General features: G+C 47.8%; 1 protein-coding gene across 3 annotated transcripts in view; it reads right to left on the minus strand.

Annotated features, from left to right (window-relative positions):
• Positions 1–12488, minus strand: part of SELE (selectin E) — a 42703-nt gene that overhangs the window by 4290 nt on the left and 25925 nt on the right. Inside the window, exons 4-18 of one of the 3 annotated variants that reach the window (XM_075936977.2) lie at positions 12343–12475; positions 9543–9715; positions 8721–8800; positions 7221–7613; positions 5834–5941; positions 5512–5694; positions 4787–4972; positions 4502–4687; positions 3634–3819; positions 3349–3534; positions 2487–2672; positions 2202–2387; positions 1335–1520; positions 1050–1235; positions 18–203 (exon numbers count right to left, since the gene is read on the minus strand). In XM_075936977.2, coding sequence (XP_075793092.2) covers positions 18–203; positions 1050–1235; positions 1335–1520; positions 2202–2387; positions 2487–2672; positions 3349–3534; positions 3634–3819; positions 4502–4687; positions 4787–4972; positions 5512–5694; positions 5834–5941; positions 7221–7613; positions 8721–8757 — 2395 coding nt within the window. In that variant the 5' untranslated portion in view covers positions 8758–8800; positions 9543–9715; positions 12343–12475. The remainder of the gene's footprint in view (positions 1–17; positions 204–1049; positions 1236–1334; positions 1521–2201; positions 2388–2486; positions 2673–3348; positions 3535–3633; positions 3820–4501; positions 4688–4786; positions 4973–5511; positions 5695–5833; positions 5942–7220; positions 7614–8720; positions 8801–9542; positions 9716–12342; positions 12476–12488) is intronic. The other 2 variants (XM_089780620.1, XM_089780619.1) reach the window with 2 other exon arrangements.

The following is a 12488-nucleotide window of genomic DNA, read 5'->3' on the forward strand; positions in this document are numbered from 1 at the left end:
AAACCCAAATAAAATACCTTCACACGTCGGCTGCCTTGAAGTCCAGTTCCCTTCAGGGCTGCACTGAAGTACGTTCGAGCCGTTTAGCAACCATCCCCCGGTGCAGTTAAACTTGCACACTGTGCCGGATGCAAAATCCCCAAGAGGGTGTGAACAATTCATGGAGCCCTTTTCAGGAGGCATCAGGGTTTCACACTGTGCAACTGAAATACAAAAACACACACAAATCGTAATCACCTCGCTAAGAAGTATCTTAAATTAGGTCCCACCATCGGTGCCGATAAACGTGCACTGTATTTCACCATCTGCATTTAGCTTCTGGGGTAAGGGACCTTGCAGTAAGTTTTTGCTAAACTGTATGGCTGTGTCTACACTGGGCCACTTATTCCGGAAAATCAGCCGCTTTTCCGGAATAAGCTGCGAGCTTTCTACACTGGCCCTTGAATTTCTGAAAAGCAACGATGTTCTACTGTACAAAATCAGCTGCTATCCCGGAAAAACTATTCTGCTCCCGCTCGGGCATAAGTCCTTATTCCGGAACACTGTTCCAGAAAAGGGCCAGTGTAGACAGCCCAGTAGTCTTTTCCGGAAAAAAGCCCCGATCGCGAAAATGATGCTCGGGGCTCTTTTCCGGAAAAGCACGTCTACATTGGCCACAGACGCTTTTCCGGAAAAAGGGCTTTTCCGGAAAAGCAGCCTGCCAATGTAGACGCTCCTTTTCCGGAAATACTTATAACGAAAACTATTCTGTTTTAAGCATTTCCGGAAATTCATGCCAGTGTAGACACAGTCTATCAGTGTTCAGCAAAGTAAAAGGCTGGTACTATTACTGTAGCAAGCTAAATGGTTTTCCCAAATGTGCTGTACTTGAAGACCTCAATGAAAATCACTTTAGACTAGATCCTGAGCTCCTGTAAACTGAAGCTACACCAATTTGAAACAGCTGACAAGCTTAGTCCTTGATGCACAGAGCTGAGCTATCCGAGGCGTGTTTTAGATACCCGGGCTCTTGAGCCTGACTCAGTTATTTCCAAAGGAAAAGGACCTACCTTCACACTTCGGGAAAGGCGTTGACCATTCTCCCTGCGCTGTGCACTGAACTGAGGGTGCTCCACGTAAACGGTAGCCCTCCTCACAACGGAACTCACAGGTCGAGCTGTAGGCGAATGCTGGCTCATGGGGGGTGCAGTCCACAAAGCCGTTTTCAAGCCCCCTCACGGCTTCGCATGTCACAGCTGAGACACAGAGAGCACAGCAGCAATTAGTCTGGTCACCACAGGACACAAGCACCGAGAGCCCCGTGTGCTGGACAGGGCTGTGACAAAGAAAGGTACCTTCGCATGTTGGCGGCTGTCCTTCCCACCTCCCAGAAGCATCGCACTGGAGCCGGCCTGAGCCCTTCAACGCAAACCCTTCTTCACAGGCAAAGTCGCAGGTTGAATTCCACACAAAGTTCCCAGAGGCAGGAGAGCACATCAGGGAGCCATGAGCTGGAGCCTTTAAGCCGTCACACTGCACCACTGCAAAGCACAGGAACAGCGCGCAGCTTAGCTTGGAGCAAGCAAAGAGAAAAACGCCCCGTCTGCGAGGTAACAGATCCCACAGTGCCTGGAGCCGGGCGTGGGACAGTGAAGCTGACACCCAGCAGGTGAAGAACGTGACTGGGGCGGTGGAATCTGGGAGTCTCAGGGGACTGGACGTGGGCTGTCAGTGGGATCAGAGTTTTACACTTAATAGTGAAAATACAAAACTTTACGTGTGTCCTTTATAAAGTGTCTCCTATTTCTGGCACAGACACATGTGCACCAGACCCCCCTCCAGAGCAAACTGCATTTCAGCTCTCAGGCAAACAATTGTTCAGTCACCTTTCCCCAACTCATCTTAGCGTTCAGCCCTCTCCGAAAAGAGGAGCTAGAGGAGTATCAGGGCTAAGATTATCCCTCAATCTAGCGGGGCTGCATTAGCACAGCAGCTGCACTTGAGGCATTGGACAGCAATTGTTTAACCAGAACTGCGCCCATTCCTAGTGTGCAATCATGCTGTTCAGATTTCTGCTGTCTGCTGTGTGCCTCAGTTTCCCCTTTAGTAAAACGGAGGCACTAATATTGGCCTCCTCAGGAAAGCACTTTGAGACCCATTGATAAGAAGTACTGTTTACAATCCAGGCATCGTGTTGTTATTTCCAAAGGCCAAAGACCTACCTTCACACTTCGGGAAAGGCGCTGACCATTCTCCTTGCCCTGTGCACTGAACTGAGGGTGCTCCACGTAACCGGTAGCCCTCCTCACAACGGAACTCACAGGTCGAGCTGTAGGTGAATGCTGGCTCATGGGGGGTACAATCCACAAAGCCGTTTTCAAGCCCCCTCACGACTTCGCATGTCACAGCTGAGACACAGAGAGCACAGCAGCAATTAGTCTGGTCACCACAGGACACAAGCACCGAGAGCCCCGTGTGCTGGACAGGGCTGTGACAAAGAAAGGTACCTTCACATGTTGGCGGCTGTCCTTCCCACCTCCCAGAAGAGTCGCACAGAAACCGGCCTGAGCCCTTCAACGCAAACCCTTCTTCACAGGCAAAGTCGCAGGTTGAATTCCACACAAAGTTCCCAGAGGCAGGAGAGCATGTCAGGGAGCCATGAGCTGGAGCCCGTAAGCTGTCACACTGCACCACTGCAAAGCACAGAAACAGCGCGCAGCTTAGCTTGGAGCAAGCAAGGAGAAAAACGCCCCGTCTGCGAGGTAACAGATCCCACAGTGCCTGGAGCTGGGCGTGGGACAGTGAAGCTGACACCTGGCAGATGAAGAACGTGACTGGGGCGGTGGAATCTGGGAGTCTCAGGGGACTGGACGTGGGCTGTCAGTGGGATCAGAGTTTTACACTTAGTAGTGAAAATACAAAACTTTACGTGTGTCCTTTATAAAGTGTCTCCTATTTCTGGCACAGACACATGTGCACCAGACCCCCCCTCCAGAGCAAACTGCATTGCAGCTCTCAGGAAAACAATTGTTCAGTCACCTTTCCCCAACTCATCTTAGCGTTCAGGACTCTCTGAAAAGAGGTGCTAGATTCGTATCGGGGGTTGAGATTATCCCTCAATCTAGTGGGGTTGCATTAGCACAGCAGCTGTGTTTGAAGCATTGGACTGTGATAGTTTAACCAGAACTGTGCCCGTTCCCAGTGTGAAATCATGCTGCTGCAGTTTCTGCTGTTTGCCTCAGTTTCCCATTTAGTAAAGTGGAGGCTATGATGTTGGCCTCCTCAGGAAAGCACTTTGAGACCCATTGATAAGAAGTGCTGTTTACAGTCCAGGCATCGTGTTGTTATTTCCAAAAGACAAAGACCTACCTTCACATTTCGGGAAAGGCGTTGACCATTCTCCTTGCTCTGTGCACTGAACTGTGCGTTCTCCACGTAACCAGTAGCCCTCCTCACAATAGAATTCACAGGTAGAGTTGTAGGTGAATGCTGGCTCCTGGGGGGTGCAGTCCACAAAGCCGTTTTCAAGCCCCCTCACGGCTTCGCATGTCGCAGCTGAGACACAGAGAGCACAGCAGCGGTTAGTCTGGACAGCCCAGGACACAAGCACCAAGAGCCCCGTGTGCTGGGCAGAGCTGTGACAAAGAAAGGTACCTTCGCATGTTGGCGGCTGTCCTTTCCACCTCCCAGAAGCATCGCACTGGAGCCGGCCTGAGCCCTTCAACGCAAACCCTTCTTCACAGGCAAAGTCGCAGGTTGAATTCCACACAAAGTTCCCAGAGGCAGGAGAGCATGTCAGGGAGCCATGAGCTGGAGCCTTTAAGCCGTCACACTGCACCACTGCAAAGCACAGAAACAGCGCGCAGCTTAGCTTGGAGCAAGCAAAGAGAAAAACGCCCCGTCTGCGAGGTAACAGATCCCACAGTGCCTGGAGCCGGGCGTGGGACAGTGAAGCTGACACCTGGCAGGTGAAGAACGTGACTGGGGCGGTGGAATCTGGGAGTCTCAGGGGACTAGACGTGGGCTGTCAGTGGGATCAGAGTTTTACACTTAGTAGTGAAAATACAAAACTTTACGTGTGTCCTTTATAAAGTGTCTCCTATTTCTGGCACAGACACATGTGCACCAGACCCCGCTCCAGAGCAAACTGCATTGCAGCTCTCAGGAAAACAATTGTTCAGATACCTTACCCCAACTCATCTTAGCGTTCAGCCCTCTCCGAAAAGAGGTGCTAGATTTGTATCGGGGGTTGAGATTATCCCTGAACCTAGTGGGGTTGCATTAGCACAGCAGCTGCACTTGAGGCATTGGACAGCAATTGTTTAACCAGAACTGTGCCCATTCCTAGTGTGCAATCATGCTTCTCGGGTCTCTGCTGCCTGCTCTGTGCCTCAGTTTCCCCTTTAGTAAAGTGGAGGCCGTGATATTGGCCTCCTCGGAAAAGCACTCTGAGACCCATTGATAAGAAGTGCTGTTTACAATCCAGGCATCGTGTTGTTATTTCCAAAGGCCAAAGACCTACCTTCACACTTCGGGAAAGGCGCTGACCATTCTCCTTGCCCTGTGCACTGAACTGAGGGTGCTCCTCGTAACCGGTAGCCCTCCTCACAACGGAACTCACAGGTTGAGCTGTAGGCGAATGCTGGCTCATGGGGGGTGCAGTCCACAAAGCCGTTTTCAAGCCCCCTCACGGCTTCGCACGTCACAGCTGAGACACAGAGAGCACAGCAGCGGTTAGTCTGGACACCACAGGACACGAGCACCGAGAGCCCCGTGTGCTGGGCAGGGCTGTGACAAAGAAAGGTACCTTCGCATGTTGGCGGCTGTCCTTTCCACCTCCCAGAAGCGCCGCACTGGAGCCGGCCTGATCCCTTCAACGCAAACCCTTCTTCACAGGCAAAGTCGCAGGTTGAATTCCACACAAAGTTCCCAGAGGCAGGAGAGCACGTCAGGGAGCCATGAGCTGGAACCTTTAAGCCGTCACACTGCACCACTGCAAAGCACAGGAACAGCGCGCAGCTTAGCTTGGAGCAAGCAAAGAGAAAAACGCCCCGTCTGCGAGGTAACAGATCCCACAGTGCCTGGAGCCGGGCGTGGGACAGCGAAGCTGACACCCAGCAGGTGAAGAGTGTGACTGGGGGCCGACAGTTTGGGTGTCTTTGGGGACTCGAAATAAGAGACAGTGGTGGGGTGCAATGTTAGCCTGGGCAGGAAGGAAACGTTGTAACCAAAAGTTGTTTCCCTTTGATGGCTGTTTGAGCGCATCTCTGCAACAAGCATGAGGACCTCAGGCGATGTCTTGCAGAAAGGGGTGTACTCAACTGTCTTCTCCCCAATGGGGCACAGGGTGTAAAGCTGTCGAGGGCAGGGTTAAGGCAATGCCCCTCACCGAACGGTACTTCTTTGGGAACTACGGGAAGCTTGGGACCCAATTCACTTTAAGGATTGAATCTGAAAACAGTGGGCCAGATCCTCTGTTGCTGGGAAGTTGCATTGAGATCAACAGAGTCAGCCTGATTTATGAAAACGTACCTGTGCATGCTGGAGTTGGGGCCGACCAGCTCCCGGAAGAGGTGCACAACACTGGCTCTTCCGTGGGTTCGTAGCCTTCTGCGCACTGAACCTTGCAGGAGGAGTTGTAGCTGAAGTTCTGCAGTGGATGGATGCACTCCAAGGTCCCGTGTTCGGGTTCTTTTAGTCGGTCACACGCCACAACTGCAAAGGAAGGCAAGCAGGCCTAGTGTGAGTGCCACTTTCTCTCCACAGCTACGCTCACCCTCCCACTAGCTAGGCCGGCAGCAAACTGGCTGGCAGCACAGCTGCTTGCTTGGAAGGCAGTGAGAACTCCACTTACCATGCTGGCATTCAGGCCCGTAGAATCCCGCATAACAGAGACAGGTATGATTGTTAATGGTCTCCACGCATTCACCACGGCCACTGCAGGAAGACGCGTTGCAGGAAGCTAGAAGGAAAGTCAGCATGGTTATAAAACAATCTCCCTTCACTCCAGGCTGACCTTATTGAGTCCAGCATGGGTGGTGCTGAACCAAAGAATTTGCCACACCCTGGGCGATCAATATCGTCTAGCGGCATCACCAACACGTCCACTCCTTGCTGGGTGCTTAGAAGACATTTAGTGGCAAATTAGAACTAAAAAACCAGCACAGAACACTGGAAGCCAGGACTGGTGGCTGTAAACAAGTTCTATGGGACCCCAGGACACTTGGCCATGCCCACGATAAGTGGACATGCGACTATCTAAAATCATGCTGAACCCCGGACATTGGGGGACCAGAGAGTGATGAACTAGAGAGGTTCAACTGGTAGTTAATCTGTTTCGAGGCACTGCAGGGCTTTACTTATCCAAGAGAAAACACACGCTGGGTAATAAATACTTTGCAATGTAAACGGAGGGTGAAGGTTAATGCCGTGTGAAATGACAGTGGTTTTTGCATTGCAGCATTTCAGGAACCAAGACTATAGCTATTCACAAAAGTATTTCTCTGGCTGGAAGCAGACTCCCCAGCTTTCCTTCCACCTTTTACCAAAAGTCAAATCACAAAAAGCCATAGACATTCACAAGCTCTGCATTTGAGCACCTACACCCTGATCCATCGGACACTTTGTGTACAACTGGCTTTAAGCATAGGAGTAGCCCTCTGTGATGTAGTGGGGGGCTGTCTGCTCTGTAACCCGGGGTCCTCCTGCGCTGTGATGTGGGATTCCCACTGACCCACCCACGTGTGTATTGGCCCAGACACCCAGGCTCAGCCTGGGCAGTTAGCAAAGCTCTTCCCAGGGGGAGAGACAAAGGGAGGGAGGCGGAGAAGAACATCAGGTATAGGGGGAAGCGTTGGGAAACATGACGGGAACAGCCTAAGCTGAGGGCTGAGGGGTTAGGGGCGATGGACCCCCTAACCGCAGGGGTCTGAGGCATCCTGGCTTTGACTCCTGCAACCACATCCCGTCTGTGCTGGGCTGTATCCTGGAGAAGCAATAAACCCCCTCTATTCTACTGGCTGGCAGAGTCTGTTCTTGCTGCCACGGGGCTGCAGGATCGAGGGGAACCCCGACTGTGCCGTCACACCCTCACATTCTTAAAGTTGGGCAGAGGCATGAGTTTGCAGAATCAGGGCCTGAGATAGTAACGCCTTTTAATGCATCTGCACAGGTTAGGGATCTAGTAAACCTCCACTTTCTTATTAGCACGGAGGCTCTTTGGGAGTGACTGCATTCTGTACCTGTGTAGCACAAGGCAACCTTCTCCTTGCTGCAGCTTTCATCGTTCCATTTCCCAGCATTAGTTGAGTTTTTTTGTTTGATGTAGATTTCTACACAGTCCTCGTCGTTATTTCCATTGTTTGGCTCGCTTTTCGCCCAGTTTTCAGCCTCGGCCGTCAGCTGCTTGTTGGTTCCAATCCAGGTCCACTTATTGTCAATCTTTCTGATTCCAATCCAATAATAGGCTGGATTGTAGGGTAAAGATGCATTCAGATAGGCAATTTCCTCTTTATTCTGAATGGCAACCATGTCTGTGAAGTGTTTCCTACACCAGTCCTTCGCATGCAGAAAAGTCATATTTATTTCTGAATGATGATATGTCCAACAATTGCCCTCCTCAAGCACCATGAGTCCTAGAAAGAGAAGACGCAGAGAATTTGGTACCCTTTTACCTAAGCTTCCTGTTCTGTTATCAAAGGCCTTTTTTCTCCCTTCGTATTATTCTGCATCATGGTGAGCATTTCCAGGAAGAATCTCTCTCTTTGCGAGAACTATTCGCAAAAGACCAGGAGCAGCTAGAACCCGGTTGGTAGCAGAGAGAGTCAAAAACAGAGACAAATCCCAGAATGTTACTAAGAGAAGCAGCGGCAGAGGGAGAGAGGAGAGGAATGAGACCAGCATAGAAATTTAGCCAAAGCATTCAAGGTTTCAGTGTCAAAATGCTCTTCTAAGAGCTTCCAGAAATCATGATTTTGAATTAGGGAATCCTGCCTACATGCCATTTTCTGACAGAGCTTCTATAGCAAATTGGACCTTATTGGTTTTTTCCTAAAGGAGAATCTATCTAGATGCCAGTGGATATTGCATAGGTGCATGTACTTGAGTCTGTGTAGGTATTGGCTGCATTTGCTTTGTACAGAGTCACGTTAGTCCAGCGGTGGACAGCTTGTGCTGCTTATGGCTCCTCATGCCACGCACAAAAAGCAAGGGCACGAGAAGTGAAGTGGCTTCTATTGCAAACACTGACCGTGAGAGCCGTGTGTTCCCTCTGCCTCCAATCAAAGCGCTGCAGTTCAGTCGGCACCCCCCACACATTCGAAGTGCACAAACACAGTTAGCCAAGCCCCTCTATCCCGAGAGGCCGGTGTGGTTATAATCTTGCGGCCCACTGAGATGAAGGAGGGTCGTTCGTGCAGCCCACTCCCTGGTCTAAGTTGGCCATGGCTGCATCAGTCTCCCAAGCAGACATGTCAAGATCAAAGGTAGGATGTCCAGCTCCTAAGGGTGTGTCCAGTCATTGCCCACCCTGGCTGGGAATACTGCACAGACATCCACAGGAGTCTCTTTTGGCTTTGGCATTAAAACGAGGAAGCCCATCCTCGCGTCTACTGTTTTCTGAGCAAATCTGCCCCCTGAAGTTTAACCCTTCTATTGCATCCCTGGTTGCTTCAGAAGAGAGCTGAGAGAAACCAGCCGCTTCCACTCTAACTTCTTTCCCACTCCGATTTACGCTTGCTTACCACAAGTGAGAACAGAGAGGAGCCACAGGCCAATCATGTTTCTGGGGAACTTCTCTTCACTTGGCTCTTTGAAGAGAGGGCTGCAAAAAACAAGCGTGCAGAATTACAGCCCATGGTTTGATCACGGATACACACAACAACGCCCTCTGAATCCGACTTTACTGTCCACAGTACCTTTCCCATCTGCCCTTTTACAAATCACTGTACAGGGTTAAACAGCAAGTGTGTTGTTTAAAGCAGATCGTAATGGTAAGGCAGACTGGAAGTCGAAGTAAACTGCACAAGATATTCGCGTAGTGTTACTTCAGATCTGGCTGACACGGACAGATCATAGCTAAGCTCCCTGAAAGTGAGCTCAGCTAAGATAGGGATGCCTTTGGAAGGATTCGATTTTTATTGGTAAACGTTGATAAATACTGACTTCAAATAAGAAAAATGCTGCATGAGAATTCATTAGACTTTGATTTACGAAGATTGACTCAGTACATTGTTACCTACGATATTGACAACTGGTGTTTTAACTATTATAAGGCTTTAGCTTTTTGAATCTCAATGTTTACTGTCATTAAACAATTATTGATTCGCTCCCCAACAGACACACTTTCTTACTCCCCTCTTACAACTGTGAACGTTTAAACTGATATAATTTGGAGGGAACATGCTTAACGGCAATAGTTTTTTACAACTATGAACATTTAAATCAATAACAAAACTTTAAGAATGATCTGAAATTATTCATCAAACTTAGAAAACTAAAACTTGAATCCTTCCCAGCCCTGAGATGAAATACAACAAAACAATGTGAAAGCCTCAAATACGTACAGACGGTGGTTCTGATGTCCTGGTGCTGTGTAACGGCTTGGTAGAGTGGTTCCTTCTGCCGCTGGTTTCCTTTGATAAGCTGCTGCAGTAGTTCTTGCACTCAGTCTCAGTGTGTGCTCTCTGCCTTCAGCTCGTGCCTCGCAGCCTTTTTGTTCTCTCTCGGCTCCTACTTCCTAGAAATTCCAGTGACGTGGCTAAGAGGATATCTCATAATAAGTGAAAAAGTCCCCAGTAAAGGTAAATCCCTGATGCCAAAACTCACAAAGATACACCCATGTGCCTTCCTCTCCCCGACACATGCCAATACCAGGATGAGAATTTGCTGAGTCCCGGCTCATAGATTTTAATTCAGATGAACACACAATTCCAGGATATCAAGAGAAATTAAACATTCGGACACAACTAATCTTAGCATGTGGGTGAACAGAGTCCTTCCAGCTTTTCTGTTCTCCTGCCTGTGTTTGGTTTTTTTTTTATCATAAAAGGTTTTACATTGCTTGCCCGCACATTGACTTTCCATAGTGCAGTGTTTTTCAGAAATGTAGGAACAAAATCTATCATTTACTGACTTACATAAGTGCTCCAATACATGGGGATGGGCACAGAATGTGTACCAAATAGATGAAAGTGGCATCTTACTAAAAAAGCCATCCTCCATCTCTGTCACATTTCTAGAGGCTTAACATAGTCAAAGCCATTTAGTGGATTTAGATGCAAAACTCCTACTAATTTCAATGGGAATCGTGCATCTAAATCCTCTGGACATTTTGGGAAATCTTAGATAATCTTAGCTGAAACATACAGAAACATATTCAGTATTCCACCCACCTTCTCCTCAAATTCTTCTAGGTGTCATGCATTGTAAATATATTAAAGAGATGTTCATTCTGAGGACTTTGGAGCAGCTGTAAAATTAAGCTGAGCTGAACTTGCAATTAAAGCAGGCGGGTTAAAACTCCTTGTGATGGATGAATAGTTCAGTGTGTCTTCCTCGAACATATCCCAGTCATTCTTTGAGTACGGGAAGAATTGTCGGAAGATCGACAAGTTAATCCATGGATTAGTTTGGGAGCAAAACCATGAGAGTTAGACATCTACCTCCTTAAAAACCTTATAAGATCCCGTCTTTAGATGCTAAGGTGATACTTGCTTCAGAAATGAAAATTAGATAGATAGATAGATAGATAGAGGGGGTGTGTGGGGATAGATAGATAGATAGATAGATAGATAGATAGATAGATAGATAGATAGATAGATAGATAGATAGAGGGGGGGTGTGGGGATAGATAGATAGATAGATAGATAGATAGATAGATAGATAGATAGATAGATAGATAGATAGATAGATAGATAGCCATTGTACCTCAGCAGAAATAAATGTTTAAGAAATAGCCATAGTTTGGTAACTGACCACAATTATCAGTCTTTGACTTTGATAGAGACAGGAAAGATTCAACAGAGAATATAAACTGTGCTGCTCCCAGTCATCATTAATTTCTTTCAGTGACCAGAGCAAAATTATTGGGATAACAAGGCATTTCTTGTACACAATATGCACTTAACATTGGAACTTTCCATTACCATTACAAGGCACTGGGCTAGGACTCAAAGAAAATCTGGGTGCACTTTCTGGCTCTGCTACTGATTCCCTGTACGATCTTAGTCAAGTCACTTAGGCCTGGATCAATTCCACTCAAATCAATTATCAGTGGGGTAGCCCTGTTAGTCTGTATCTGAAAAAAAACAAACCAGTGGGGATCCCTGTGGCACTTTAAAGATTAACGGTACGTCTACACTGTAAGGCTATTTTGGAATACCCCGCATCTTTTGAACGCGTCTGCTACTGTGAAATATAGCGGAGTTGCTATTTTGGCATCCCTGTAAACCTCGTTCCATGAGGGATAAGGGATGTCTCGAAATAGTGTGTCATTTCAAAATAGAATCAAAATAAGATATGCAATTCGCATAGTGCAAAATTGCATATCTTATTTCGAGCTAAGGGTGCAGAATAGATGCACCCTAAGGCTACATCTACACAGCCCAGTCTTGCGCAAGAACATATGCAAATGAGGCACATTGATAAATATCGCTGTGCCTCGTTTGAATATTTAATGAGATGCCATTTTTGCACAAGGGGCTTCTGCGCAAGAAGCAGTCTACGCTGCTCCTTCTTGCGCAAAACCCCCCTCTTGAGCAAGAGCCGTTCTGCCTGAAAATAAGCGGCAGAACGGCTCTTGCGCAAAAACGGCAGCTCATTTGCATATGTTCTTGTGCAAGACTGGGCAGTGTAGACGTAGCCCCCGGGTACAGCTACACAGCAGGGCTAAACTCGAAATAAGCTACGCAACTTGAGCTACGCGAATTGCGTAGCTTACGTCGAAATACCGTATTTCGAATTTGGGCACGTCTGCACAGCATTTATTTCGAAATAGAGCACTCCCTTACTCCTCATACAATGAGGTTTACAGAAGTAGGAGTAAGAAGCCCGTGATTTTGAATGTATTTTGAAACCACGGGCTTGCTGTGCAGATGCACAATATATTATTCCAAAATAACGCTGCTGCATAGATGTACCCTGACAGATTTATTTGGGCATATGCTTTCCTGGGCATGCATCCTATGAAGTGGGTCTTTGCCCATGAAAGCTTACACCCAAATAAATTGGTTTGTCTTTAAGGTGCCACAGGACTTCTTGTTTTTTTTTTTTACTGAACTCAATGGGAATCTTCCATTAGTGCTGTATAAGGTTCAAGATTTCTCTGTGCTTCAGTTCCCCATATATAAATTGGACTAATCATACCTCCTTTTTCCCAGCCTTTGCCTGTCTTGCTTATTTCAACTGTAACCTGTTCAGACCAGGAACGGTCTCTCACGGTGAGTATCTAGTTCATAGTGCAATGGATTTCTGATCTCACCTGGATCTCTAAGTGGAACTGTAAAACAAAT

The sequence above is a fragment of the Pelodiscus sinensis genome, chromosome 9 (genome assembly GCF_052426305.1).
Source record: "Pelodiscus sinensis isolate ZL-2025 chromosome 9, ASM5242630v1, whole genome shotgun sequence".
Lineage (NCBI taxonomy): Eukaryota > Metazoa > Chordata > Testudines > Trionychidae > Pelodiscus > Pelodiscus sinensis.